The 26,789-nt window shown below is 49.6% G+C and overlaps 3 protein-coding genes across 4 annotated transcripts; 1 reads left to right on the forward strand and 2 right to left on the reverse strand.

Moving 5' to 3' along the window:
* The first annotated feature begins 43 nt into the window (after positions 1 to 43).
* On the forward strand, positions 44 to 9,875 carry TRIM41 (tripartite motif containing 41). Of its 2 annotated transcripts, none has more exons than XM_081036317.1 (6): positions 44 to 1,148; positions 4,682 to 4,777; positions 6,839 to 7,069; positions 7,559 to 7,581; positions 7,777 to 7,904; positions 8,327 to 9,875. In XM_081036317.1, exons 1-6 carry the CDS (start codon positions 342 to 344, stop codon positions 8,926 to 8,928), a joined length of 1,887 nt encoding a protein of 628 aa, XP_080892443.1. In that variant the 5' UTR covers positions 44 to 341; the 3' UTR covers positions 8,929 to 9,875. The 2 variants fall into 2 exon arrangements, with proteins under 2 accessions (XP_080892443.1, XP_080892444.1); XM_081036318.1 differs by having other exon boundaries at positions 48 to 1,148; positions 7,840 to 7,904.
* A 1,261-nt stretch (positions 9,876 to 11,136) lies between these two features.
* RACK1 (receptor for activated C kinase 1) lies at positions 11,137 to 15,983 on the reverse strand. The gene is made up of 8 exons (XM_081036327.1): positions 15,485 to 15,983; positions 14,299 to 14,470; positions 13,612 to 13,759; positions 13,319 to 13,414; positions 12,806 to 12,916; positions 12,238 to 12,378; positions 11,590 to 11,700; positions 11,137 to 11,242 (listed from the first exon to the last, which is right to left on the reverse strand). Exons 1-8 carry the CDS (start codon positions 15,591 to 15,593, stop codon positions 11,177 to 11,179), a joined length of 954 nt encoding a protein of 317 aa, XP_080892453.1. The 5' UTR covers positions 15,594 to 15,983; the 3' UTR covers positions 11,137 to 11,176.
* Positions 15,984 to 24,838: 8,855 nt separating this feature from the next.
* TRIM52 (tripartite motif containing 52) lies at positions 24,839 to 26,328 on the reverse strand (the record flags this gene model as incomplete). The annotated part of the gene is given in 9 exon segments (XM_081036196.1): positions 24,839 to 25,015; positions 25,017 to 25,060; positions 25,063 to 25,116; positions 25,119 to 25,237; positions 25,239 to 25,368; positions 25,371 to 25,480; positions 25,482 to 25,531; positions 25,535 to 25,639; positions 26,224 to 26,328. Coding segments are annotated over 9 exon segments (894 nt in total).
* Positions 26,329 to 26,789: the final 461 nt, after the last annotated feature.

The following is a 26,789-nucleotide window of genomic DNA, read 5'->3' on the forward strand; positions in this document are numbered from 1 at the left end:
AGAGGGAGGCCGGAAGTAAAGGGGCGGAGCCAGGAAGTGAGGAGGGGCGGGGGTTTATGAGGAGGCCAAGGGAGCGTTGGGGCAGATTTGCACTCAGGGCCACCTGAGGGACTTGGCGGTAGCCCTCAGCTCTGTCCCCTCCCCTGGCAGAGACACGATTGTCGTCTGGGAGTGGGAAACCGTGGAGGGGTGGGTTGTCGGGAGGACATTTCTCTGGCTGCGCTTAAGGCAAGGTGTGAAGAGGCAGGGCTGGGGGTGGGGCCGGGTCGCCAGGGCGTCTGAGGGAAGAGCCCCCGCCCCTACCCCCACCAACCATCTACACTAGCTGACTGGAGACTAAGATGGCTGCCGTTGCCATGGCACCCAACCCTGTGCAGACCCTTCAGGAGGAGGCGGTGTGCGCCATCTGCCTGGATTACTTCACGGACCCCGTGTCCATCGGGTGCGGGCACAACTTCTGCCGAGTGTGTGTAACCCAGTTATGGGGAGGGGAGGACGAGGACAGGGAAGAGTTAGACCGGGAGGAGGAGGAGGAGGAGGACGGGGAAGAAGAGGAAGTGGAAGCTGTGGGGGCCGGTGGGGGGTGGGACACCCCTATGAGGGACGAAGACTATGAGGGCGACTTGGAGGAAGAGGTCGAGGAGGAGGAAGAGGATGTGTTCTGGACCGGTGGCATGGGCGAGTCCAACTGGGACAACATGGACTACGTGTGGGAGGAGGAGGACGAGGAGGAAGCCCTGGACTACTACTTGGACATGGAGGAGGACCTGCGGGGGGAGGACGAGGAGGACGAGGAGGAGGTGCTGGAGGAGGACGAGGAGGAGGACCTGGACCCCACCACGCCGCTGCCCCCGCCGCCGGCCCCTCGGAGGTGCTTCACCTGCCCCCAGTGCCGAAAGAGCTTTCCCAGGCGGAGCTTCCGCCCTAACCTGCAGCTGGCCAACATGGTGCAGGTGATTCGGCAGATGCACCCTGCCCCCAGTCGGGGGAGCCGTGGCAGTGAGCAGGGCGTTTGTCCCAAACACCAAGAAGCCCTGAAGCTCTTCTGCGAGGTGGACGAAGAGGCCATCTGTGTGGTGTGCCGAGAATCCCGGAGCCACAAACAGCACAGCGTGGTGCCATTGGAGGAGGTGGTGCAGGAGTACAAGGTGAGAGGACTAGAAGATGGGAATTTTGTGGGGGAGGAGAGGAAGGAAGAGGACTGGGAAAAGGAAATGTCTCCCCCCAAAGAGCATCACGTTCTAGTGAGCTGATTCTCCTTATCTAAGCGCTTGCTGGCACCAACGTGGGTTAGAGAGAAGGATCCTGTACACAGACAAAGCAGACGCAGTGAAGACCAGGAAAGACTGGCTTTCTCAGAGGAAATTGTGCAGAGCTGGTGGTGCCATGTCACTGGACTGTGTGTCTCCTGGGGGAAACTTCACACTTTCCAATGTCCCTAAGTGTAGGAGTGCAGGTTACAGGCCCTTAGGGCTTTACCACCGCTCTCTTTTTCCTTTTGGTGAATCTTAAGCCTTTGACTGAGACCCTAGAGATGGGAGGAACTCGGGATCTCAAAGAACAAGGAAGGGCTCTGAGGAGCAGGAGCATAGTAATGACGCCTAGTGTAGACCCAAATGCTCTGCATTTGCCGACTTTTGGGTTCCCTACCTTATGATGTGGCTTGGTTCTCTCCCTGAGGACTTTTGTTGGATCTCTGTCATTCAGACGTGCTGGCCAGAACTTCTGACCTTCCTGGGAATTTAGAAAAAAGGGAGAGACTTTTAAATCATAAGTCCTGGCTCTGCACCTATTCACTTGGGCAAGTCCCTGAATGTCTTTGAACTTTAATTTGTCCATGATTAAAAGTTAGTATTTACTGAAATATACTGTGTACCTCAGGCACCGTACTAAGCACTTTTCATAGACTATCTTATTTAAAAGAAAGAGCAATCCTGTGAGTTTGATATGGTTTCTATTCCCATTTCACAGACCAGGAAGTAGAGAGAGATTTAAGTAATATACACAGGGCCGCACACCCTGTGTTAGGACACCCCCCTCACACACACCCTGTTATGACACCCCCAATACTGTTAACGACACCACTCTTTAGATGTCTGTTAGTTTGACTTTTCTGACATGTAACTTCTTGGAGACAGATTCTACTTTGGTGAATATCTTGCCCCCTACTTCTGATCCTGACGTTTTGGACACAGATAACGGAGATCTGGCTGTGACACAGCCAGCACAAATAGCAATGCTTAGCGAAGTAGTGGGACCAGGAACAGGAGACAGTAGCTTCTATGTGGTTGATGTAGAGCTTTTTTGTTTTGTAACTTCTGTTTTCATACTTGTGTTCTCATACTTTCTCCTGATTCCTACAATAACCTCATTTAGGTATTATCATTACCCCAATTTTAGAGAAACACGCCTAGAGCCTCTGATCTATGAATAAGCGCTATAGCTAAGACAGAGGTACATCCCCTCATGACAAATTGACTAAACAATGATTGTCAAACTCCGCTGATTGTCTGAATTTCTCATGGAGGTTTTCAAAACTATGGTAGACCCTACCACTAGAGATTCTGAATCAGTGATGGAGAGAATATCTTTAGAAAGCCCAGCCTCGTATGGGACTCAGTGCATTGGAAATATCGCCCTTCATTATTAGGGGACGTTATGAGCTTCTTTTGTCCTTCACTTTAATATCCCCTCAGTTACTAGTTAACTATACCCATCAAACAATGTGCAGTCACTCTGTTAACTCGATCCCAGGGTGGAGTATCCATGGGCATTCCACTCCTTCTCCACGCTCCCCCAGCGGGACTCTTTCAAAGAGCTTCTGAAACTAGATTTTAATTTGTGTTAGCCACATCTGTTGAATGCCAGTCCAATCGGAGGTCACATAGACACAAATAATCCGACACTAACTGATCAGCAAATGTAAATACATAAGCTTTATTATATAGAACTGATTTGAGTGGTTCTCTTACTAACTTATAGGCTATTTTACAGTCAGATACTTTATTCCTTTCCGATATGTACATTGTACTTACATTACCTAACACCAGCTTGGCACAGTATTTTGTAGAAATATTTCTTTATTGAATAGGTAATAACACAAATGATTTATAAATAAAGCTCCAAAAAGTGAAAGGTCCTTGAAAATTTCACTTAAATAGTACTCTATTTGGATTTGTACTTATGAATTTTTTGTCAACAATTTAGGAAATTTAAATGGGAAATTTAAGCATCATAAATTCTGTATCAATAGAGTTGAAATTATTGACACTACTGGAGAAAAATAGAAAGTAATATCAAAAGGCAAAATTTTATGTAATTTATGCTGTTTTCGTGTTGTGGATTGGTTGTAATCTTATTTACTATAATTTTTTTCTACAACCACTTACTCTTTGCAACAACTGCCTTTTGTACCCTGCGTCAGTAACCTCTTTAGTTCAAGGGTCATCAGGCTGTCGTTGGCAGCTTAAGGCCTAGGTTGGAAATACTAGATCACATTTACTGATCTTTTGCTACTTGCCAGACACTGCTAAGCATATACAGCCCATGAGGGAGATTGTGTGATTCCCAATTCCCATTTTAAGATGAGGAAACTGGAAGCATGGCTTGGTTTAGGTCACCTGGCTGCATTCAGGTTCAGATTGGAGTCTAGGCTTGAGCTCTTCTGTCCTGTGTTAACCCCACAAGGAAAAGGAGTGAGAAACATAGAAGTAGAAGTCATAAAAAAGAAAAGAGCAAAAAGGTTGGGCTTATGTTCTGGTCTCTCTAAGAGCCCTTTAAAGAAAACAACTGCTATAAATTATTGGAACAGAGCTCAAGTGCATATTTGCTATGAAGGTTCAAACCTTAGGAGGAGAAGGTTTTTGTTTTCCATTTAGCAAGTAATTGGGAAAGAAGGATAGAAACATAGAAATTGAAATAAGTAAAATGGGGACCCTGCCTGGAGACATCCCTGTGTCCTGGGGAAGGCACACTTGTAATGATTACAATGCCTGGGAATTATCTAAAAGCTTGTATTCATGTTCCTTGGGATTCCAGGGGAAGTTGGGGAAGGGAGGATCAGGGCCTTGGTCAGATGGCTGGAAGAATGCCTTGGGCCAAGCAGAGAAGGGCGTTCCCAGGCAGAGAGAACAGCGAGAATAAAGGTATGGAGTTATACTCAGAAAAAGACAAATTTTATTTGGCTAAAACTAAGAGTCTTCGTAGAAGGGGTAGGTATAGGAGGGGAAACTAGAAATGCAGGGCCAATGAGAGCCTCCTATTTTGCAAATGGTAGAGAACCAGTGAAGGATTTTTATCATACGCACAAAATCATCAGAAGAGTATTTAAAGATGAAAATTATGAGGAAGATTGCTTATGAGGGGAAAGGAACCCTACGCAGGATCATATGAAAGGACTTTGAGATGAGGTATTCAAGCCAGGCCCACCCCCACTCTCGGGCTCAGTAGTCATCAGGGTCCTACTTTTAGAAACACATCATGGCTGTGGACATGAATGCAGGTGGGAGGTTGGAGCCTTTGTCATCCTCTGAAGAGGAGGCAGGAGAGGAAGGGAGTATGATACCTGTGATGGGGCTTAGGCTTTGAGCCCCAACTGCTGCAGGGAGGATAGGGGAGTGGATTCTGAGGGCAGGTACCTCTTCTAGCCCAGGCCGTTCACTTTCCTTTCTCCATTCCTCAGGCCAAACTGCAGGGACACGTGGAACCTCTGAGGAAGCACCTGGAGGCTGTGCAGAAAATGAAAGCCAAGGAGGAGAGGCGGGTGACAGAGCTGAAGGTGGGGGCATATCCTTGACTAGGGCTGGCAGGCTCTGCAGTCAGGCAGGGAACATGGGATGCTTGCTCTCACAGTGGTGACTAGATCTCCTGAAGAAGGGTTGCTGAGGCCTGAGGGAGGGAGGTAGATGCCCTCTCAGTGTCCTGAAGGGAGAAGAGTGTTAGAAGATCCAGAGGTATGTACATCCCCAGGTTCCAAAATGGGCTGAAAACAAGCCTGACTTGGAGAAGTTGAGTGTCTGGCTCAGTGCTGGCTCAGGGCAGGCATACCACCCCGGACACCTAACCCCAGAGGCTGTGCCCATCACGCTAGATAGCACAGAGCAGAAGGGAGCACTGCAAAATCCATGTAGTAGCCAGCAGAGAAGCTCCACATCCCAGGAAAGGGGGCAGGTAGCACAGCAGCCCTGAGCATGAGAGGGGGCCAGGGTATTTAATTGCAAGGGAGGAATTAGTGAATGTTAGTGTTGCAGAGACCTAATGTCTTCTAGTCCAGTGTTTCTGAGCCATTTTTCATCATTGATTACCTCTCCCCAAGAAGTTTTAGATACATTTTTCCCCAACTCCCATCCCTCACCCTGTCTGTATTTGTAAGGGTAGCGGGCCCTGGAACGGCCTGGCGCTGAGCTTTCAGAGACCCAGTCCAGGACAGCCTTCCTGTCTGGCCTCTTCCCCATCCTCCATGCCTGCCTCCCCGGGCCTTCCAGTCACTTGGCCTTGCCCTTCCCCAGGGCCTGCGCTCGTTGTCACCTGCACTTTAGGGACTCTGCTGCTGGCAGCTGCCAGGCACTGAGTGGTGGAATCCCAGTCTGGGGTTGGGGAGTCAGCCTGCCTCAAGCCAGCTGCCCAGATTGAGACTTTTGGGCTCCTGGGGTGCAGAGAAGGTGTCAGGATCTGAGTGTCACTGTCACTGGGGCATAGAGAGAAACTGTTTACTTCACCCACTTGGCCAGTCAGGACTTCCCTCTCCACTCTGGCCTGTCACTCTTTATCCCAGGAATGTCTCCAGCTAATGATACATGAGCAAAAAGTGTGACTACAATCCAGGATTGCCCAGCCCAGGCAAATGGGATGGGAGTGGACGGACAGAAGTTCTCTCTCATTATACATAGAAGTACCTGTAGAATAATAGCCTTGATTTTGCCTCTTGTTTCTTACAGTGTAAAATATTATGTGGCCCTTTACAGGAAAAGTTTGCTGGTTCCTGATCTAGAATGGGTCTTTCACAAGGTCACTAGTGACATAGTTACAATCCTAAATTCATATCTTGATTCCTGAATTTTTTGTTTCAAAAAAATAAATTTCTTTCCCCTTCTTCTGCCTCCCCCCGCCCACTCCGGTTAAAGCCCGTTGTTTCTCAGTCTAGTTGTGTAGGACACAGCTCCCTGGCCCATGCTGGTATTATGAGCCTTGCGCTCCCCCCCGGCTGAGGCAATTGGTCACTGGTTGTCGGTCAGCCACTCATAGCAGCTCATGGCAGCTCTCGCCGGCTGCTGGCCACTCACAATGGCTGCTGGCCACTCACACTGGCCACCAACTGCTCCTGGCAGCACATGGTAGCCCACGGCAGCACGCAGCAGCCCACCGCCTCAAAAAATTCTTAACCAAGCACCTACTCTGTGGTGGACACTACCAAGGTCCGACGACCCTATGGCAAAGTTTGTGGTACAGTGGGGGAAAGGATGTTGAAAGGTACTCCAAGGTAAACGTAACATTTCAAATTGAGATCTATGCCGTGAGAGACAACGGTATATATGGGAATGGTCCTGACCAGACCTGCGGGGAGGGAAGGTCTCCCTCAGCGAGTATTTAAGCTTAGACCTGAAGAGTAAGTTGTTAGGTAGCCAAGGTGGTGGTAAGTCCTGCAGCAGAGGTCGGTGAGTTTGCCAGGATTGGGGGGAATAGTGCCTGGTAGGGCTGGGAGGCGCGGAAGGGGGCAGGCGCCTTCATCCATTCGGGATGTGGGGCTCCTCTGCCTTGGATTGGGGGCAGGCCGTTGCAGAATTGGAGGTTCGTGCTTCTGTGTGTTGAGCTGTCCACCATCCGCTTTGCATCATTCCAGAGCCAGATGAAGTCAGAGCTGGCAGCTGTGGCCTCAGAGTTTGGGCGGCTGACACGATTTCTGGCTGAAGAGCAGGCAGGGCTGGAGCGGCGCCTCCGGGAGATGCACGAAGCTCAGCTAGGGCGCGCGGGAGCTGTGGCCAGCCGTCTCTCGGAGCAGGCTGCCCAGCTGAGCCGCCTGCTGGCTGAGGCCCAGGAGCGGAGCCAGCAGGGGGGCCTGCGGCTGCTCCAGGTAAGTACCGTCTGCCCCACAGCACCCTGTGTTTGCTGTCAGGCACTGCTTACAAACACCTGCCTCTTATTGGGAGGAAGCCACAGTGATTTAACCCAAAGACCAAAGGTCTTTTGGGGCTGGAGACAGTTATTGCCGAATGTGGGGTGTGTGTGATTATATCCAATGAAAAGAAAGAAGTTGTAGGAGAAGGGTTTTAAATGAGTCGAGGAAAGTGACATCCTGAAAAATGACCAAATCATATTGTGAAAATTCTTGAATTACGGTTGAAGTGTTCTGGGCTCATAGCACAGGATGAGATGAGTTAGGTGTTCTGAGGCTCGGGGATGACTGAGATGGAGGCAAGGTTACTGAGGGCCTTGAGGTGCCTTTTCTCACTCCCTGTTCAAGTTCAGTCCTCTGGTTGGAATCAGACTAGGAGAAAGGAGCCGTCCCTGCGCAGCTGACTCTCTGTTTGTCTTTCTCCCTTTGTGTTTCTGTTATTCCCAGGACATCAAGGAGACTTTCAATAGGTGTGTTTCCACCCTTTATCCTTTGTGACCCAGTGGCATTTGGCTCCCCACCCTTTCCTCTCTTGGCTGTCCTGCCCCTCCTTCCTTCCCCAGGACCTGTTTCTACCTCTTGCACCCTCCTCTCCTTCCCCTTAGCTTCTGCTCTTCCCATGGGAATATCATGGTCCCACCCCCTGCCTGGTCCCCTTCCTCCAGGTGTGAAGAGGTACAGCTGCAGCCCCCAGAGGTCTGGTCCCCTGACCCATGTCAACCCCACAGCCATGACTTCCTGACAGATGCCATCGTGAGGAAAATGAGCCGGATGTTCTGTCAGGCCGCCCGAGGTAGGGAGGTCACCTGTATGACCTTCCTTTGCTTTTCCTTTCAGACCTGAGGTTGGGTTCTGTGGGAAGATGGACCCCAGGGGCAGAGTGGGGGCTGAGATGGAGCAGGACACAGATAGGTTACCTGGGGCGTCAGGCCAAGAGTAGCTTCTGCCCTAGCCGGGGTTGGTGTTGGGGGAGCGTGTGGGCGGCAGAAGGGCCGGGGCCAGAGGGAAGGCCTGTCCGGGGTCCTGGAAACGAGTGGGGGAAGAGGTGGCGCCCATAGGGACCTGCGCTGGACTCGAGCATTGGGTGGGGAGCTGTGGGCAGCTGGGGCTTGGGGGTGGGGCCCAGGGGAGGGTATGAGCAAAGGCTGCACCTGAGTTGGCTGCTGACAGGGACAGTCAGTCCAGCCCTGGCATATTTGTCCTCCCCCTCCCAAGTGGACCTGACGTTGGACCCCGACACGGCTCACCCGGCCCTGATGCTGTCCCCTGACCGCCGGGGGGTTCGCCTGGCAGAGCGGCGGCAGGAGGTTGCTGACCATTCCAAGCGCTTCTCGGCCGACTGCTGCGTCCTGGGGGCCCAGGGCTTCCGCTCTGGCCGGCACTACTGGGAGGTAGAGGTGGGTGGGCGGCGTGGCTGGGCGGTGGGCGCAGCCCGCGAATCTACCCGATATAAAAAGGTGGGCTCTGGGGGGTCCTCTGTGGGCATCGGGGATGCCAGCTCTTCCTCGCGCCATCACCACCGCCGCCGCCGGCTCCACCTGCCCCAGCAGCCCGTGCTCCAGCGGGAAGTGTGGTGTGTGGGCACCAACGGCAAACGTTACCAGGCACAGAGCTCAACGGAACAGACACTGCTGAGCCCAACTGAGAAACCGCGGCGCTTTGGCGTGTACCTAGACTATGAGGCTGGGCGCCTGGGCTTCTACAACGCGGAGACTCTGGCCCACGTGCACACCTTCTCAGCTGCCTTCCTGGGCGAACGTGTCTTCCCTTTCTTCAGGGTGCTCTCCAAGGGCACCCGCATCAAGCTGTGCCCTTGATCCGCCTGCCACCCGCAGGGGCCCCTCTGGTCAACACTGGGGGGGCGGGTGGTAGTGGAAGGTGGCCCATAAGTTTGGGGGCTCAGAGGCTCCTGTTTGTGACTGCATTGCTTCCTGCTCCCCCTGACCCTAGGACCCTGCTTCTCCCTCTAGGAGTCTAAAGAACCCTCCTGGCTTCCTCTCACCTACTATATGTCCAACAGGTCTGCATGGGTCCCAGATTAACAGCTGCCTGGTCTTCCCTCCCTCCATCTGCCCAGGGCCTGAGTTTGAGTAGGGGACGGCATATGTCATTTCATTAATGTCTCTTTCCCCACCACTGCTCTTGAACCTTCACATCAGTTCCCAGGCTGGAGGATTTGGGCCAGACTCATGACTACCGCCATTCCAATTACATTTTCTGATACTTTTTGCTAAGCGGTTTAGGGGATTTTGCAGGGAGGCAGGCTAGAGTAGGGGCAAAGGTAGAGCTGGGTAATGAACCATCTACTTTCTGGGGGAATGAGGGATTCTCAACTTTCCTTCCATCCCCAATTTCTACCTCCATAGACTGGCTAGAATTTAGCTTCAGTGAAATATCTGGGATGGTGAACACTTGCAACTATGTAACATTACATCCTCCAATAAATTATTTTCTTCTCCCTTTTTCCAGCACTCAATCTAAGAGCAAAGCTCACCCTACTCTTTTCACTGCGAGACTGAGTTATTTTGTAAAGTTTCCATCCTCACGTGGTCATGTCTTTATTTCTCTATTTGGGTGAGCACTGATGGAGAATCTGGGGACCAGTTCAGGTTCCTGGGAGGAGCGCTTTGGGTATAATCTATTTTTCTAGTAACCCCTTTCTGTCACCAGCTTTAGTCCTGTGCTTTGATGGCCCAGGTCAATTATGTTCCTGGGGAAAAGGGAAATTGGGTTGTGTTGTGGAAATAAATTTATTTGCTTCTTTTGTGGAGTCTATTCCTTTAGATGAGCAGAAATTGAGAATGTAACCGAGAACCACCCACTTGAATATCCTACTTTCTCACTGATACTTCAGACTGTACTTTTACAGTCTTTTGCCACTTCCTATTACTGCTTTGAGGCTTTAGGACTAATTTTCCTAAAAATCTCCACTCTCAAGCCCACAGTGACTACATTTTCAGTGTTTTTTTTATATGCAAATATATCTAGTTGAAGCCCTAAAAAGTTGAAGCCCAAGGAGGAAGAAATGGAGGGTACATACAAGCTATTTCAACGTGCTGTTTGTAATTTAGCCAGCTGTGATTAGATTTACGAATACCCTCAGACCACTGCACAATTTTTACTATCCAATTATGGAAAAGAGCAAAAAGAAATTAAGCAGCAATTCTGGTGAGTTGCTTTTCCTTAAAAACCTCAATTTTGGGGCCAGCCCCGGGGGGGCTCAGAAGGTTAGAGCTCCATGCTTCTAACTCCGAAGGCTGCCGGTTTGATTCCCACATGGGTCAGTGGGCTCTCACCCACAAGGTTGCTGGTTCAACTCCTGGACTCCTGCCAGGGATGGTGGGCTCTGCCCCCTGCAACTAAGATTGAACACAGCTCCTTGAGCTGAGCTGCCTCGCGGATGGCTCAGTTGGAGTGCATCCTCTCAACCACAAGGTTGCTGGTTCGACTCCTGCAAAGGATGGTGGGCTGTGCCCCCTGCAACTGGACCTGGAGCTGAGTTGCACCCTCCACAACTAGTCCTGGAAGGACAACTTGACTTGGGGGGGGGGGGGAGTCCTGGAAGTACACACTGTTGCCCAATGAAGTCCTGTTCTCCTTCCCCAATAAAATCTTTAAAAAAATAAAAATAAAAAAACCTCAATTTTAACAAAACACCCAATTTGGTGTACACTATTATAATCTCTCTGAAGGAATGACAAATTGCATTTTTGTTCACTTCTCATGTATTGAGAGTTGGACCAGAGGATTCAACTAATTATAAATCGACTGTAACCACTCTGGAATAATCAGTCTCTTTCATGAACTATTTTTTCAGCCTTAAGGGAGGCCCTGAGACCTGAATCTGAAACAGGATTGTGATGAGGGGAAACCCAACAGGCTGACATACCTTCCCCCTTCCTCCCAAAGTCTGTTTACTCAGCCCATGTTTTCTTCGCCAGTATCTTAACTGAGGACTTGTGTAAACCTGTAAGCAATACAGCATAGGAAGTGGCTTTTTGCTTATCATTGAAAGACTCTGCAAGTCAGAAAACCAGTTTATTTCCAAAGCTCTGCCATATATTTCTAGCGGGTACCGATGGTCACCTGCCACACTCGCACCAGGTTGTCTGTGTAGCCGGCAAAAAGAGTCTGCAATGGAGAAATGATAGTGATAGGTCAGAGACCAGCGGAAGTTGGTCTCACCAACGCAGCAAAAATGGCTCTCCTTAAGACCCCCCACTACCTGGTTGGGATTAGTATTCCTAGAAGAAGCAACAGCTGCTAATAAGGATTCATATGCTTGTAAACTAGTCAAGTCAATAACTGAAGACAGGTAAACACTGCCCTCCAGACCAAAATCTTCCTTCCAATGCAGGAACATGTACTGTGTTCACTGACACAACTAAATAGGGCCTCCCAAATCATCCTGGCCAACCCTGTCATTTTTATGTCAAATATGCCAGTCTTGTTAACTAGCAGATGATATACCCACTTACCTGGCCATCAGCAGACCAGGCCAGAGAGGTACACTGAGGTGGCTCTGCCTTGCTGCTGGTACTGATAACTTCTTGCTTCAGTTCATCTACAATGATCTTGCCCTCCAAGTCCTGGGGAAGGAACAAACCAGGGTAAGGAAACTCTTAGTACTTTAATGCCACCGACACTAAAAGAACTCAAATTCCCCCACCCCCTCTACCCAAGCCCCCTTTATAACTCAGTAATCAACAGTACATGCTTTTGCCACCCCACCATATGGCAATGACTAGAGGCATTTTTGGTTGTAATGGAAGGAGTTTGCTATAGGCATCTAGTGGGGAATAAAGACCAGGGATGCTGCTGAACACCCTAACATGCACAAGACTGTCCCCTGCTCCTGAGTTATCCAGACCAAATGTCAACTGAGCGGAGGCTGAATAAGCTGCTCTAGCTGGCCATCCCTTTTTAGTAGGCAAACATCTCCCAACCATTGCAAATTCCAGTCTCAGAAGTTTTGACTAGCTCTTTCTGAGTCTCCAAGGACAACCTGACAGCAGTTGTTCAGGAAGTTTGGATCTCAGCAGTAAGTCACATGACATATCAACCAGTGTTACCACGGCTTGCACAGAACAGCTAGGTACTTGGCCTCAACTGGAGCCCACACTCACCCAGATCTTGATGCTGGGGCCGGTGGCAGCACAGAGCCAATAGCGGTTGGGGCTGAAGCACAGCGCGTTGATAATGTCCCCACCATCAAGTGTATAAAGGTGCTTGCCTTCGTTGAGGTCCCATAGCATGGCCTGGCCATCCTGGGCAGACAGGAAAGGTGAGTCAGGGCAATGTGACCTCTTCTAGACGTTATTCCCAGCTGTCTCAAGATTCTGTCTTAATTCTTTACCCTCTCCCACCCGCTATCTTGAAAGTCTCCCAAACTAATGACAAGTACTAATGTTTACCTCTCCCATACACCTTTCCTTTAATGCACGATAGATACCCCACCAACCCGACTTCTAAATATTAAATCACACAGTCAGTTCTGAAAGCAGGATCCTAATCCCACCAACAGCTTTAAGGAGCCAGCTTTAGAGAAGACCATCGTTTTAAACAGCACGCTTTATCTATGTCATTTTCAGAAAGCGACCTTCAGAAACATTTATTCTTGGATTGCTACCTCATTGTCTTAAGTCTCTCTATAACAGTGTCCCCCACTGAGTAAGAGACTCCTAGCCTGAGTACCTTGCCTCCAGAAGCACAGAGGGACCCATCTGGAGAGACAGTCACAGTGTTCAGGTACCCTGTGTGACCAATGTGATTAGTCTTCAGCTTGCAGTTTGCCAGGTTCCACACCTAAGATGGGGGAAGAAGTGGTCCATAGGTAAAGAACCTGACCCTGAATCCACAGAGATCAGGAGGGTTCAAGCCAAACAAAGTGCACGTTTAAAATGCTTGTTTAAAAGCATTACTGGATAGGGCGGTCACTTTTCATTCTATTAATAACCAAAAATAGGCTAACAACTTGTCTTGCCCACTTAAGGACAATCAGGATTAAAACAGGTAACAAATGCTCTGTATGCTGCCTTACAAAAGACTTGGATTCATTAATCAGCAACTTCAGACCAACCAGCGAGAGAAAAAAGGTAAACTGAGGGACGAAGCTTAAATACTCATAACTAGAGCCTATAACCACCGGGGAGGCAGTGGGAACACATTCCGGCCTGCAAAGACCACGCACCCTGGTTCCAAGCTCACCTTGACCAGCTTGTCCCAGCCACAGGACACGATGATAGGGTTGCTGCTGTTGGGTGAGAAACGGACGCAAGACACCCACTCCGAGTGGCTCTCATCCTAGAGGATGAGAAAAGGAAATTAGAGAAACCATCTCGTCCCACGAACCTCTAGACACCCACCCCTCCCCTCAGTTATGACAACCTTGTATTCACACCCCTGAATCCAAACCAACATCAGTGGAACCCCCTTAGATTCCAGATGAGACTTGAAATGACCTCGTAAGGCCAAGGTTAAGAAGGGTGACTTCAGTTTACCTGGACAGTGTATTTGCATACACCCAGAGTATTCCATAGCTTGATGGTTTTATCTCGGGAGCCAGAAACAATCTGCCGGTTGTCAGAGGAGAAGGCCACACTCAGCACATCCTTGGTATGGCCCACAAATCGACGTGTGGTGGTGCCCCTGAGTGGAAGGACTTGGTCATTCTCTAGACAGACTTTGCAAAGCATTCTTCCAGTTGTATTGTTTCCTTGGCCTTGTTTTTGTCCCAGTGGAGTTGCATGTACTCACACAATTCTGGACATGGTTCTGACCACAGCAGGTCCATGGCTGAGAATACACCAGAGGATTCCTTCAGAATTGCAGGACATGTCCTCACTCCCACGTGGGGATTGGTTGACAATGTCACCTGTCATCACCAGGATCCTCTATTATGCCCGACCACACCAAGACTGAGCTCCCAAGATGAACCATGTTCAAATTCTCACCTACTACTAACCGCAATACCTGGTGAAACTGTTGAAACAGACCACTCCTCAGCAATTCAATTAAAAGCAACAACGAAGGAGACCAAACAACTGCATCTACCCTCTCTAGGTACTCTGACTTACAATGCCCACAAAGGACCTGATGGCCCCTGGGAAACCACCTTCCAACAGTATCTACTTTGTTTCTGCCCAGCCTTCTCCCAATGCCCCAGAGCTAAGTGAGCAGCTACTTGCGTTGTGAGATCCCAGAGGCGAAGTGTTCCATCCCAGGAGCCAGAGAGGGCAAACTGGCCATCCGAGGAGATGACCACATCACTGACAAAATGGGAGTGACCCCGAAGAGCACGTTGTGGGATGCCGTAGTTGGTCTCATCCCTGGTCAGCTTCCACATAATGATGGTCTTGTCTAAGGGTTAAGTAAAACAGGAAACACAGTGAGGAACCTCACAGCCCACTTGCTGACCTACGAGATAATCCAGGATGCCTCAATGTCTTTGGTGGGTTTACAATCTAACAAATTAAGGACATTTAAGGGGAGAGAACTGCAGGCTATGAGAGCATTACTAGCCATGGCCAAGTGACTCACTATTCAAGCAAAGAGCCAAGTAGAGGTAAATAGTACAGTGACAATTGAACTCAGGTGTGCAGAACTTAGGGATGCCATTTTCTAAGATATGGACCAATTCAATGTCTATTTCAATCTGTCTGACATCTAATGCAAAACACAGCAGCTTGTGTATGGGAAGACTAGCTGTACGTCTCCTATGACTACTGCAGAGAGCAGCCAGAAGTGCTGTAATTAGTAAAATCGCTTTATATGCTACAGAATTGGGCGCTTTCCTGAAAGCGTGTTCCAGTGAAACGTGTTCCACTCAAGTTTTCTTATTAAAGAGCCTATTAAAAAGCTGATGTTAGCTTCAGACGATCTCGCAAAGTGAAGGCACAAAGAGCCTCCAAACACCGTCATGCACACAAGGATAAGAAAACAAAGGGCATAAAGGGTAGGGTCGGGCCAGCCAGGAGGTTTGGGTTATGCTGTCCCCTTGTAGTCCACCCACTTCCCACCGACCAGAGGGCCAGGCGGCAGCTCAGAAACAGCCTCTGGATCTCAGCAAGGGCACTCAGATGGCATGTTGGTGTCATCATCGCCCCGCCAGACCCATACGGTCCTAGGCACACTTAAACACACGTGCGGGTAGAGAAGCAACGAACAGAAAATCCCCAACCATGCAACCCTACTGATTGCCACGGGTGATACATACTTCGGCGTCAGCACCGCACTGAGGCCTAGGCTCAGGTCCACATGCCCAACTCACACCCGGAGTCTTCCGGGCCGCCAATGCGCGTGCCACTGGACAAGGCACGCGATGCGTGCAAGTCCCTTATCCTCCATTCCTCTGCCACACACCCCAGCACGTACCTCGGGAGGCGGACAGAATCATGTCTGGGAATTGGGGAGTGGTAGCGATCTGGGTCACCCAACCGTTGTGGCCCTTGAGGGTGCCACGAAGGGTCATCTGCTCAGTCATGGTGGCGACGGGTGCGGGTGTCGCCAAAGCGACGAGGATGGACCTGGATAGCTCCGAGAGACTCACAGAACAACCGCTCCCGCCGCAGCCCTGCAGCAGAAAAGAGAGTGCAGCCCCCAGCCGGAACCGGAAATACCCGCCCTCTCGAGCAAAATGGCGGCCTCCATTATTCAACTTTGAACAAGATGGCGGCACCGTGTAGTACGTTAGGCGAAGTGAAAGAAGACTTTATGGTCCCCTCCGCCACGCGACATAATTTGGAAGCACTGTGCAAATACATTCTGAAACTATACTACGACCGAGGGCTTAAAAAGCCTCCTCAAACGTTGACTGGGCATGATGTCTAAGAAGAGGAAAAAAGAAGGTGCACGACAAATTCCCACGAGAACTGCTGAGGGACTTTCCCTGCCCCTACGTGCTACAGCGCGAGCCCCGCCCTTTCCGCTTGGTGGCTGGGCTGCCAACGCGGAGGGAGTTTGATTTCGAGGTCGCAACTGTGAGTAACGGTGGGCAATATGAAAAGTACAGTATTAAATTTTTAACATAAATTGTGCCCAGGAGAATTAGTAAACTCTAAAGGATTTCCATGCTCAGTAGGCTGCTCAGCCCGCAAGGTGTTTGTGCTCTGATGGGACCGGTTGGCGCACTCTGGGTCCGGAATGACTTAGTGCCGCTCTACGGCAAGAATAGGCTACGGAGCAGAAAACCCGGAAAGAACGAAAAATCCGTCTATGGGCCGCTGGGCAGCCACCCGCTCCTGGGCACGAGCGCGGAGACCTCGCGGAGACCGCAGGGCCCCCAGAGGAAGGACCTCCGGTTCCTGATCTCTGGGACTGCGGTGGAAAGCCGGCGCCGGGCTTAACCAACTCACAGAAAGGCCTGAGGATCCGGGCGACCAGACGCGCCCTGAAAGAGGTGCCCCTAGCCAGGGAAGCAGTGCAGTGTGGCTACCTGGCTGGCTACCTGGCTGCCTCTCTGCCGGCCTCCGCTTGAATCGCGTGGTGCGCGAATGTGTAGCGCTTCCCACCCCAGCACACGCCTGATAAAAGAAAATGTTGGCAGCGCCCACCTCAAATGTTTTTTAAAGTGGGGCGTAGGGGGGGTGGCATAGCTCAGGATGACAGCAGCCTCAATCTATGCAAAATAAAGGAAGGATTATACGTAAGTTTATTTTTTTCTTTGTAACATTAGTTTTTTATCTGTGAAATGAGATTGGGAATTATACTACCCCCCTCACATTGTGTTGTGGAGAGTAAATGAGTTACCACAGGTAATACGCCCAGAACAAGGCCTGGCAGAGGAAACGCTCGTAACTTAGCATCTTTTGGGGATCAGACCTTGTTTTACGTCTTGGTGATACAGGACTCTTTTGAACAACACAGGACTCTTGGAGTTCCATGGGGGGGGCGGGTCGGGAGGGGGTGTCCCGTCCCCCCCCCCATTGGATCAAAGACCAGCAGATGTGGGATAGGTCCCTGGATAGAAGAGAAATAATGTTTCACTTAGAAGAAAGGTATGTGGGGGGAGGGGGGAGAATGTCCATCCGAAAGAGCTGGACTGTTGGAGAAGCTGCAAACCAAACAATGAGATGGAGGGGGTGGTCTGGCAGCCTTGGGGCAGGACCTTGGTAGGGCATGCAGGCCTGCAGGAAGGAAGGCGGAATTTAGGTGAGGGGTGGTGGCAAAGCTGGCACGGTTTGTGGCCACCCAGGTGTATGGGGAAGGCTACGATCCCTCCTTGGAGAACACCTACTCTCCGGAGGTCTTGCAGGCTGTCCACCTATGCTCCTCCACAGCCTGGTGACTTACCGGCTTGTATGCCACCTGACTCCTTGGCACCCCCACTGGCTGTCCTTCCCCTTTTCCAACACTTCACCCCAATCCACGTATCTTGTTTCTCCTGTGGTCGTGGTCCCTGCCTTCACCCACTGCAATACCTGCTCGCTGCCCATGATTCGGCCAGGCCAGTGATCGATGCATCTGGGTTTGTAAATGGACTGTGCAAGCACTTCCCTGGCTGTCGGCCTGTAAGACAGAGGATTTCCTCTCCGCCCTGGAGCACTCCTCCACCTCTTCCCTTCGCTTCCCAAAGACATCAGAACTCAGTAACATTATTATATTCTTGCCCCTCTTTCAGCTATTTCTTGAACTTTGCCCAGGGAGCTCCTGTGGAATCAGCATCCCTGAGGTAGGGCTAGGAATCCAGGATTAAAAGGAGCCTCGCAGCTCCCTCACAAATGCATCTCCAGGAGCCTTTCCAGAAGCTGGCAGGTCCCAGGATAGTCCCTACCTCAGTGTCTTCCTGGATCGCTTCCTGAGAGCTGGACTGCAACCTCAATACATGCCTTTTGCCTCCCGTGAGTCGGTGGGCCTCTCCCCACATGGGTCCCTTACTCTGAGATGATTCTGACAGTGCTCCTCCTATGGGGCCCAGGGAGTAATTTGGGTTTTTCTCTGGAGCCCACCAAGTCCGATCTGGCAATGCCAGCAGAGAAGACGGACAAATGGAATATAGTGGACTTCCTAGACAGTCAGAGCCTGCAGGATTCGGGCTTTCGACCTTCACTCTGGGGTCTAGAATTGGGCTGTATATATGGAAGCTATTTAATGATTGAGGCCTAAAGAATTAACCTCAAAAAGGTTGGAGACAGGACGCATGGGAGTATAATTACTGGTCTGTTCCATTCTTGCTAGTGAGATGTAGGAGTGTGGCATTAAATGAATGCCGGGAACAGATCTTACAAAGAAATCACATGTCCTTTTTTTGTCTCTTGAAAAAGATTCATTGTCCATCATGGGCAGAAATCTGAGATCTAACGGTCCCCCAGAAAGCAGATCCTAAGGCATTTGGTTTGGTCTTCCCTGGGAAATGGACTGTGGGATTCCCCAGGCCTTGGGTACTCAGCAGATGTGCGGAGTCAGAGGCTGTGGAGGTGGGCATGGTGCAGCCTGGTGGCCTTAGATGAGACAGGACTATAAGAAATGAAGAGAGAAGGCAAGCTTCTGGCCTTGATGTTAAAGAATTGAACCCAGCATTAGGTGGCATGAAAAAACAAAAGATGACCCATGGTGTCTTTTCTGAGCTTTTTACCAGGAGGAGAATTTCATATGAACTAGGGTCAGGAGAACATGTTGAAATGGAACCTTGAGGCCGGCTAGCGTACAAGATACGAGGGCTGAAGAGGAGACCGCCCTCTCTACTCACACTTGGGCTACATAGCTGGCCTGCGGAGAAATTCCATCCTTTGCTGTAGGGCGAGAAGGGGGGTCTATGTGCTTAGGAAAAGGCAGACAAAAGGGTTGTGTGTGGCCTCCAGGGATCCTCTTCCAGGCCACCTGGATCACCTTTGATCTTTGTGGTCCCTGCTTTGGTGCCGAGTGGAATTGTCAACCAGAAGGCTCAGTCCAACTCTGGATCCGAGGCCTTTGGGGTGAGGGAAAGGCTAGGAAGGCCTAAGGATGAACCTCAGTAGGGATAGCTATGGAGGAATGAGCCTCCCTGTTCTTTAATTCAAATCCCTGAGGTATCCATCCTCCCACTTGGGAGGGGAAGAAGTGGAGAGAAAAGCAGAAACTTGGACGTTTTCTCCCACTAACAGGAGCCTTATTGCATCTCCTACACTTCGCACATGCAGAGACGAGCAACGTTTCCCCAAGCCCAGAAAGTTAAATTATCACCACCTTTAGCTCTCCCCGGTCTCCTTTTGGCCTAGTTACTCCTAGCACCTCTCACTTCTCTCACTAACACTGCCAGCACAAACTGCTTTCCCTTCTAGCACTCCAAGACCTCGTCACCACCCTGTCAGGATTTGCTGTGAAATGACAATGGGAAGAGAACAGAGTTACCTGCTTTAATACTTGGGGTTTCCCCACATCCCATTTTCAAAAAGTCATTATTTATTTATTTTATAAAGAAATAACCCTTATTTATACTTACATCCTTCCTATTTTGAGGACACAGCTCAGCTCTTTTAGGAAGGGGGCAATACAATTTATTTTGTAGCTAACTTCCATTAGAGTTTCTCCCCTGGCATGCCCTCCCTGCACTTGTGATGGACACAAGTGAAATGCTCAAGGCCGATTTGGTCTGATTAAAAAAAGAAAAGAAGAAGGCAGCCTTCTTTTAAATATTTTCTCTTTTTATGCCTAAAAATACCATCTTGCAGCCTATTTCTTGTGATTGGGGAAAGAAAGTGGTCTCACCTGTTCTCATCCTCCCTTATCACTTGGTACTACCCTTTAGTGTCCTAGGAAGGGCCAGAATTCAACCTGCCTTCTTTGCACAGAGCTGTACAGGGATTTGATAGCCACCAGCCAAGTATGAGTATTTAAAATCACTGAAAACTAAACACAATTACAAGCTCAGACCCTGAGGTGCACTAGCTCAGAAGTACATGTAGCTATATCTCCTGTGTCAGACAGCAGAGACTGAGGACACGTCCGTCAGGGCAGGAAGTCCTTTAGACCTGGTCTAGAGGACTAGTGGCCCTGCCTCCCCCCTTCTGTAATCTTAGCAGTAAGTGTTTGCAGTAACGTCACTGTTATAGCATAACTTTCAGAGGGAGACAGGGCCTGGGGCTGGGAAATACACGGAATCTGTAGGTCCTATAAAAGTTCCAGAAGGCGTGGCATAGGGGCCAAAGGTTGATGGGCAACGGCAGGGGAACCTTGGCATTTAAGAAAGTACCTTAGGGCTGATGTTAGTGTGTATCGGCCCAGGGCCACCCCCACTCAGACAAGGGCAGGCCGACTTTGGTCTTGCGTGTTAGTTTTGCATAATACTTAAAAGCCAAAACAGAAGAGACTGCCCTATGGCCTTGCTGAAACTGAGGAGTAGCTAAAGTGCCTTTTATTAATCATTTCCAGATCTTGATGTCATGTATGCTTTGTCTGTCATAGTCCTTTTCTCCCAATGGCAGTTCTAATGTTTAAAAAAGGCTACCTGCACGCCAAGAGCTGGGAGAAGTCTGGGTCCTATCAATTAATCGCTGATGTTAAGACTACATTTAACAAGCTTCCGGCTAGGCGAGGCTGTTCTTTTACTTAACACTTTGGAACACCTGTGCCAGGCACTGGCTATAGGGCCTAAGTGAGGCTGGTAATGGCATGTCGATATGCCCGGTTTCCCTGAGTCTAGACCAGTGGTTCTCAACGCTCCCTCCCCTGACATCTGACTGTCTGGAGACATTTGTTGTCACAACTGGTGGGTGCTACTTCTATCTAGTGGGTGGAGACCAGGGATGCTGCTAAGTACCCATCATTCAGCGTGTCATGCGGGGTCTCAGCTCCCGCTCCCCACACAAGAAGGCAGGATACGGTGAGGCCAAAAAGGAACACCCACGGAGTCATAGACAGTGGAGTCGCACCACCACACTCGCTGGCGCCTGGGTTAGAGACAGGAAGCAGGAGCCACACTATCCGCAACCTGCCGGCCGCTTCTCTGTTAACCAACCTCACTTGTTAACTGCAACCCGCTGTGCTAACTGCAATCCATGCTTGTCAGCTCAGCCACCATTCGCTGCTAGCATAGCCACAGCAGTTGTATTAGTGGCCAATGGCTCACTGGTTACAGCTGACGGCCAACTTAGTCACAGCTGATGGCCATCCAATCACAATTGATGACCATTTACTACCTGAGCCAGCACCTTTCCACGTGAGGCCGAGAGCCTGGAAACTGCACTCCTGGCTCTGTCCCCACCCTACTGTGCACAGGACCCAACCCCAATAAAGAATTCTCTCACTCAAAAGATCAGCAGTGCTGAGGTTAGAAACCTTACTCTAGACCACAACATGCATCAGTTCATGCCCAGACTAAGCATGAGCTCCGGGCTCCATGGATAGGAAGGAAGACTAGCAAGTATATGACCCATTGGGAAGGGAAACAATTAGGAATCAATGGAACAGTGACTTCCATACAGCTAACGGGCAGGTATAAGTGGAGTGTGTTTAACTGCATCAGGAGGCTAAGAGCTAAGGTCATAGTGCGGTTGGAGTTGAGAATTTCAGATGTGTACCAAGTCTGTGTGAAGATGAGTGTGGGGACAGAGCCAGGAGTGCAGTTTCCAGGCTCTCGGCCTCAGGTGGAAAGGTGCTGGCTCAGGTAGTAAATGGCCATTTACTGTGATTGGATGGCCATCAGCTGTAACCCGTAAGCCATTGGCCACTAATATAACTGCTGTGGTTACGCTAGCAGAAAATGGGGGCTAGCAAGAAGATGGTGGCTGACAAGTGCGGATTGCAGTTAGCATGGCGGGTTGCAGCTATCCAGTGAGGTTGGTTGGCAGAGAGAAGTGGACAACAGGTTGTGGGTTGTGTGGCTCCTGCTTCCTTTGTCTCCAACCCAGCCGCCAGCGAGAATATAGTGGTATGACTCCCCTATCTATGGCTCCGTGGGTGTTCCTCTTTGGCCTCACCATATCCTGCGTTCTTATGTGGGGAGCAGGAGCTGAGACCCCGCATGACAGCCTGCATGACAATGAGTTCCCAGGTACAGCCAGCCACAGGAATAGAGAAGAGCAGGGTTAAGTTTAAACATTCGGACTTGTGACAGCGGTCAACAGGTGAACCTAGCAGGGAAGACAGTAAAGAGATGAGCATCTGGTGGACATGGGTATACCACTTTTTCTCAACATTTTTGTAAACCAGGCTTCTACTTATACCTAAAAATCTCACATCCTCCCTCCAGCAATATTTAAATTTTCAAGTTTGTCAATTAATCAAAAATGATAACTTTGGAAGGCAAAATTTTATTCAGGTGATGTGATAACCAGTTAAACTTGAACTTTTGTCCTGGGTGGTGTAGAAGATGCAGCACAACACAAGCTGCTGTTTTAACACACTCTTGCGCTGTTTCCTCCTCACAGCTAGATACAGCCAAAAAAGAAAAGCTTTTAAGATGTAAGGGTAAAATGGAATGACGAGTGAAGTCTTCTCATTTGTTTAGACATTTCACACCAAAATTTCTCTAGAGTATTTATCTAGAAGTTTCTAGTAAAAACAGACTTTGAGTTCCATGAAATCCTCTTGAAGTTCTTCCAGTGAGGACTGACATCAGTGTGAAACACATTCTTCCCAAAAGCTATGACAGGAATGTTTTAAGAACAAGGTCAAGAACATATCACCCAAAATAGTTCTGGATATTTCACTCTTTTTTTCTTGAAATAATATTGATGAATGTGGTCCTCAAAAGATGGGCCAAGAAAATTAGACATTTTTAGCATGAGTTTGCTGTCAGTCGCTATATTTTTGGCAAGTTTTGCTTAAGTATTTCATAATGAACAGTGATCTTGGTGTTTGCCCGTTGACATTTCAGGGTCAATGTATTTTAAACTGCAATGTGTTAAATCCTGCAGAAAGTTATAATTTTTGAATTTTTAAAGTACAATCGTTTCCATTGGTGTTCCAAAGTCAGGGTTCTGTCATTGATGTTCCAAAATCTGTTCTGTCCATACATTCAGCTGAATCCAGTTTCTTGATAACCAAAGAACCCCTCAGTTATGTAACAAAACACTGAATGGCATCCAGATGTTCCAAAACCAAGGCAAACTGGGGTTACATGTCCTGGTTTTCACAGTGGATCTGCTGTCAGCAAGGCTGAACATTTCCAGTAGATTACGGGCCAATGGATGGAACTTAATATGTGGTGGTGACTGCTGCGGTACATCTTGATGCCAGCTTTCTTCAATTTTTGTCCAAAACCCAGATCTAAAACATGGCAATGATGTTGCACCATCAATGTGGACTCCTAATTTTCCCTCTAACTCACTTCATTTGATACAGCTTCAAAAATACTGTCTTTAGTGGTCGAGTATTAGGCTTGGGAAAACAGCACATCCACACTTTTGAAAGCTTAATGGTGATCATAAGAAAAGCACAATTATATTCATCAACAGATTCATATCAACCAATAGCAAAGAAGGATTAGCTGATGTTTTTTAAACCTGCAGTTTGATATACTGAGTCATCAGTTCAGAGTTAAGGCTGAAGAGGTAGATGAAGAAATTCTGGGATTCTTTAATTTCCTCTCAAAGTTGTGGCGGCACTCGGCACTCGGAATACAGGGTTTCACGAGTTTCCCCATTTTTTTCTCCTTTGCAATTAAACGGACTATTTAACATTAGGCTTTCATAGCCTTCTAAGATTCTTGTTAATATCCTGATACTGTCTAATCTTAAAAAGCTGTAGAGCGCTGTGCTTTGCAGAACACTCCACTGTTTTTAATGGCATAAATTGAACAGTGTTTGGCATGGTGTCACTGCCCAGTACTTTCAGATAAATAACTGAAGAAGTTGACCCTATCATCTACATTATAATGAATATATACTTGATAAGAGCCTCAAAAAGTTTTTTGGTTATCTTTAGCTACCTCAAAGGAGAAAACAAAACCAAGGAGTACTGATGATGGCAGCAATCTGGTCCTTTTTTCCCCCCTCCTTCTGCCTGCCCCCCCTCCCTGACTGGGGCAGTTGGTTGCCGGTCATGGGCTGGCAGCCACTCACAGCATGGCGACGGGCAGCCCACGGCAGCCCAGCTCCAGAGAGAGCTGTTCACAATCTTAGCTGTAGAGAGTGCAGCTCACTGGCCCATGTGGGAATTGAACCGGCGACCTCAGGTGTTAGGAGCCCGGCGCTCCCACCGCCTGTACCACCCTGGCTTGTCTGCATCTGGTCCTTCTTGCAGAGCGATGATTTTATGGGCAGCAGTGTGGTGACAGGGCAATACAGGCATCCAGTTACGCCTGGATTTGCTTTATACACCCATCTGCTGCCTAAAACCTTACACCATTTAATGGTGCCCTTTGGTCAAATCGAAATGATCTTACTTTCATAATCCACTGCTTCTAGCTTGAAGAGTCAAAACAAACTCTTAACTCATGAGATGGACAAAATGGAAGATGTAAATAAGTAAGCTTTTTAGAAGTAAAAAGCCTCTTTTTATACAAAATTAAACTAAAAGAATATTGACCTGGAAACAATACAACTGTCCTGGATATGTGATACAAATAGCACTATAAATGGCACCGTATCTACACTGAACATCTGTGGCTGCCCAACCTGTTACACTCCCCGTCAATTACAGGCCTTATTCTGAATACTTCTTGCTCTATCTTTGCACTCCCACCAGCCAAGGAGTTCTTCCAAACTGTGTTTATTATATTATGAAAAATTAACTTTTTTTTTAACTTGACAACACTAAATTTGATATTATAAACTATAACTCCCCATGCCCCACTCCTTTCAAACACCCTCATTCCCTCCTTATGCCTCTCACCTTGTACTCCTGCACCACCTCCTCCAATGGCACCATGCTGTGCTGTTTGTGGCTCCTGGATTCTCGGCACACCACACAGATGGCCTCTTCGTCCACCTCGCAGAAGAGCTTCAGGGCTTCTTGGTGTTTGGAACAGATGCCCTGATCATGCCCCCCTGCCCCCTCGATAAGGACTGGGGCACATCTGGTGAATTATCCTACTGTGTTAGCTAGCTGTAGATTGGGAGGAAAGCTGCGACGTGTAAAGCTCTTTCAGCACTGGGGCGAGTGAACTGCCCTGGAAGGGCCAGAGGAGGAGGCAGGTGGGTGTCAGGATACAGACCGTCGGTGTCCTCATGGTATTCTTCCAGTGTCTCTTCTTCCCGGTGGACGTCTCAAGCCTCCCAGGTAATAGTCCCGATCTTCCTCTTCCTCCGGGTCCCACACATGGGCCATGTTTTCCCAACTCCTTATGCCACCGTCACGGACCCAGGGTCCATCATCCTCTTGGTCCGGGAACAACTCATAGCATTCCCCTGGCACAATACCTCTCGAATAGAGTTGTCCCAGCCACTGATGGCCCCCACCGCCTCGTTGCCATCGTCCTCCCATTCACCTTCCCCCTCCCGTCTTCCTTGTCCTCTTGCCCCACAGCTGGGTCACACACCCCCGGCAGAAACTCACAGCCCATCAACTTGGGGGTTGTGTGACATAATCCAGGGAGATGGCACACACCGCTCCCTCCTGAAGGGCCTGCACGGGGCTGGGAGTAGTGGCACACCCAGGTATCTTAACGCGCTGGGGGCAGGTGTGGCTGCGTCAGCTTAGAGCTGAGGAGGGGCTTGAGCGACAGTGGTGACCTGTCTCCTCGACCCTGCTCTTCCTCCTCAGGCCCACAGACAAGTCTTGCTCCCCTCCCCTCTGTCAGGCTTTTCCCAGCTCGAGGCGCAAAGGCCCCGGGTCTGGATCCAAAGCTGTCCTCCGAGGGCAGCGGGGGCAGAACCAGGCCTCAGCTCCCGCTTGCCCTCGAGGCTCAGCGTGCAAACCCAGATTCCACCACGTTTCTCACCTCCCTCCGGGTTTGCCGGACCCAGCGTCCTGCTCTGGTACCCGCTTTCCTTACCGGGCCTGAGACGACCGAAAATGATGTGGGCGCCCTACCCCACCATGAGCGGGCGGTCTGGGCCCACAGAGGACAATGTACGGTACCCCCAGGAGACGCCCCGGCGGGTTGCCGCTGCGCCCATCCAGCCGCCTCAGAGAGCTCGGTGAGGATAGGCGGAGAGAGAATTGATTTCAGCCATTGGGGAGCGTAAGGCACGCTCTAACCATCCAGACACAGAGCCCAGTGGCCGCTGGGGAGACGGCGCCTGGAGACGGACCCAGAAGGGTGGTAAGCGCGGTAGGCCAAGCTCAGGTACACCTCCGGCTTCTCTCGCCAGAGACCTTTGTGGTGTGGAGGTCTGCAGCTTGGCAGCGATCTGCATTGTGGTCTGCAGGAACCAGGCAGGATTGAGCTTGTGGTGCGGAGTGGCCGTGAGGTCAGAGCATCTTGCATGGGGACTTGTGTGTCTCCCAACTTTCCTCTTCAAACCAGGGCACCCCTTGTCTTCTGCACAGCCTCGGCCTCCTAACCCTGACCTCTCCCGCCTTAACTTCTGTGTTCATCTCCACTGTTCCACCACCCCTCAGACACCGCAGACTTAGCCCTACATTGACTTTTGTAGGTCTTTTGGCCTCCCTCCATCCATACTCCTTACACTTATCTAGGCATGCATGCATACATGCATTCACCCACCCATCTACCCATTCATTTTTCCATTCTTCCATCTAGCCTTCCATTCATCCTATGCGTGCATAACCCATCCATCCACTTGTCCATCCACTTGCATTTATCCATGTTATAGGAATTAAAAAATATTTTTAAAAAGAGGAAGACATGATCAGT

Source organism: Rhinolophus hipposideros, assembly GCF_964194185.1.
Source record: "Rhinolophus hipposideros genome assembly, chromosome: 23".
Classification (NCBI taxonomy): domain Eukaryota; kingdom Metazoa; phylum Chordata; class Mammalia; order Chiroptera; family Rhinolophidae; genus Rhinolophus; species Rhinolophus hipposideros.

Excerpts from the sequence above, each read along its gene's own strand:
- RACK1 (XM_081036327.1), bottom strand. The coding sequence starts at position 15,593 with ATGACTGAGCAGATGACCCTTCGTGGCACCCTCAAGGGCCACAACGGT. Across the intron at positions 14,471-15,484 it reads GATTCTGTCCGCCTCCCGAG|ACAAGACCATCATTATGTGG; the intron begins GTACGTGCTGGG and ends CTTAACCCTTAG. Across the intron at positions 12,379-12,805 it reads TCTGTGCTTCTGGAGGCAAG|GATGGCCAGGCCATGCTATG; the intron begins GTACTCAGGCTA and ends CTGTCTGCCCAG.
- TRIM41 (XM_081036317.1), top strand. The coding sequence starts at position 342 with ATGGCTGCCGTTGCCATGGCACCCAACCCTGTGCAGACCCTTCAGGAG. Across the intron at positions 4,778-6,838 it reads GGCGGGTGACAGAGCTGAAG|AGCCAGATGAAGTCAGAGCT; the intron begins GTGGGGGCATAT and ends GCATCATTCCAG. Across the intron at positions 7,582-7,776 it reads ATCAAGGAGACTTTCAATAG|GTGTGAAGAGGTACAGCTGC; the intron begins GTGTGTTTCCAC and ends CCCTTCCTCCAG.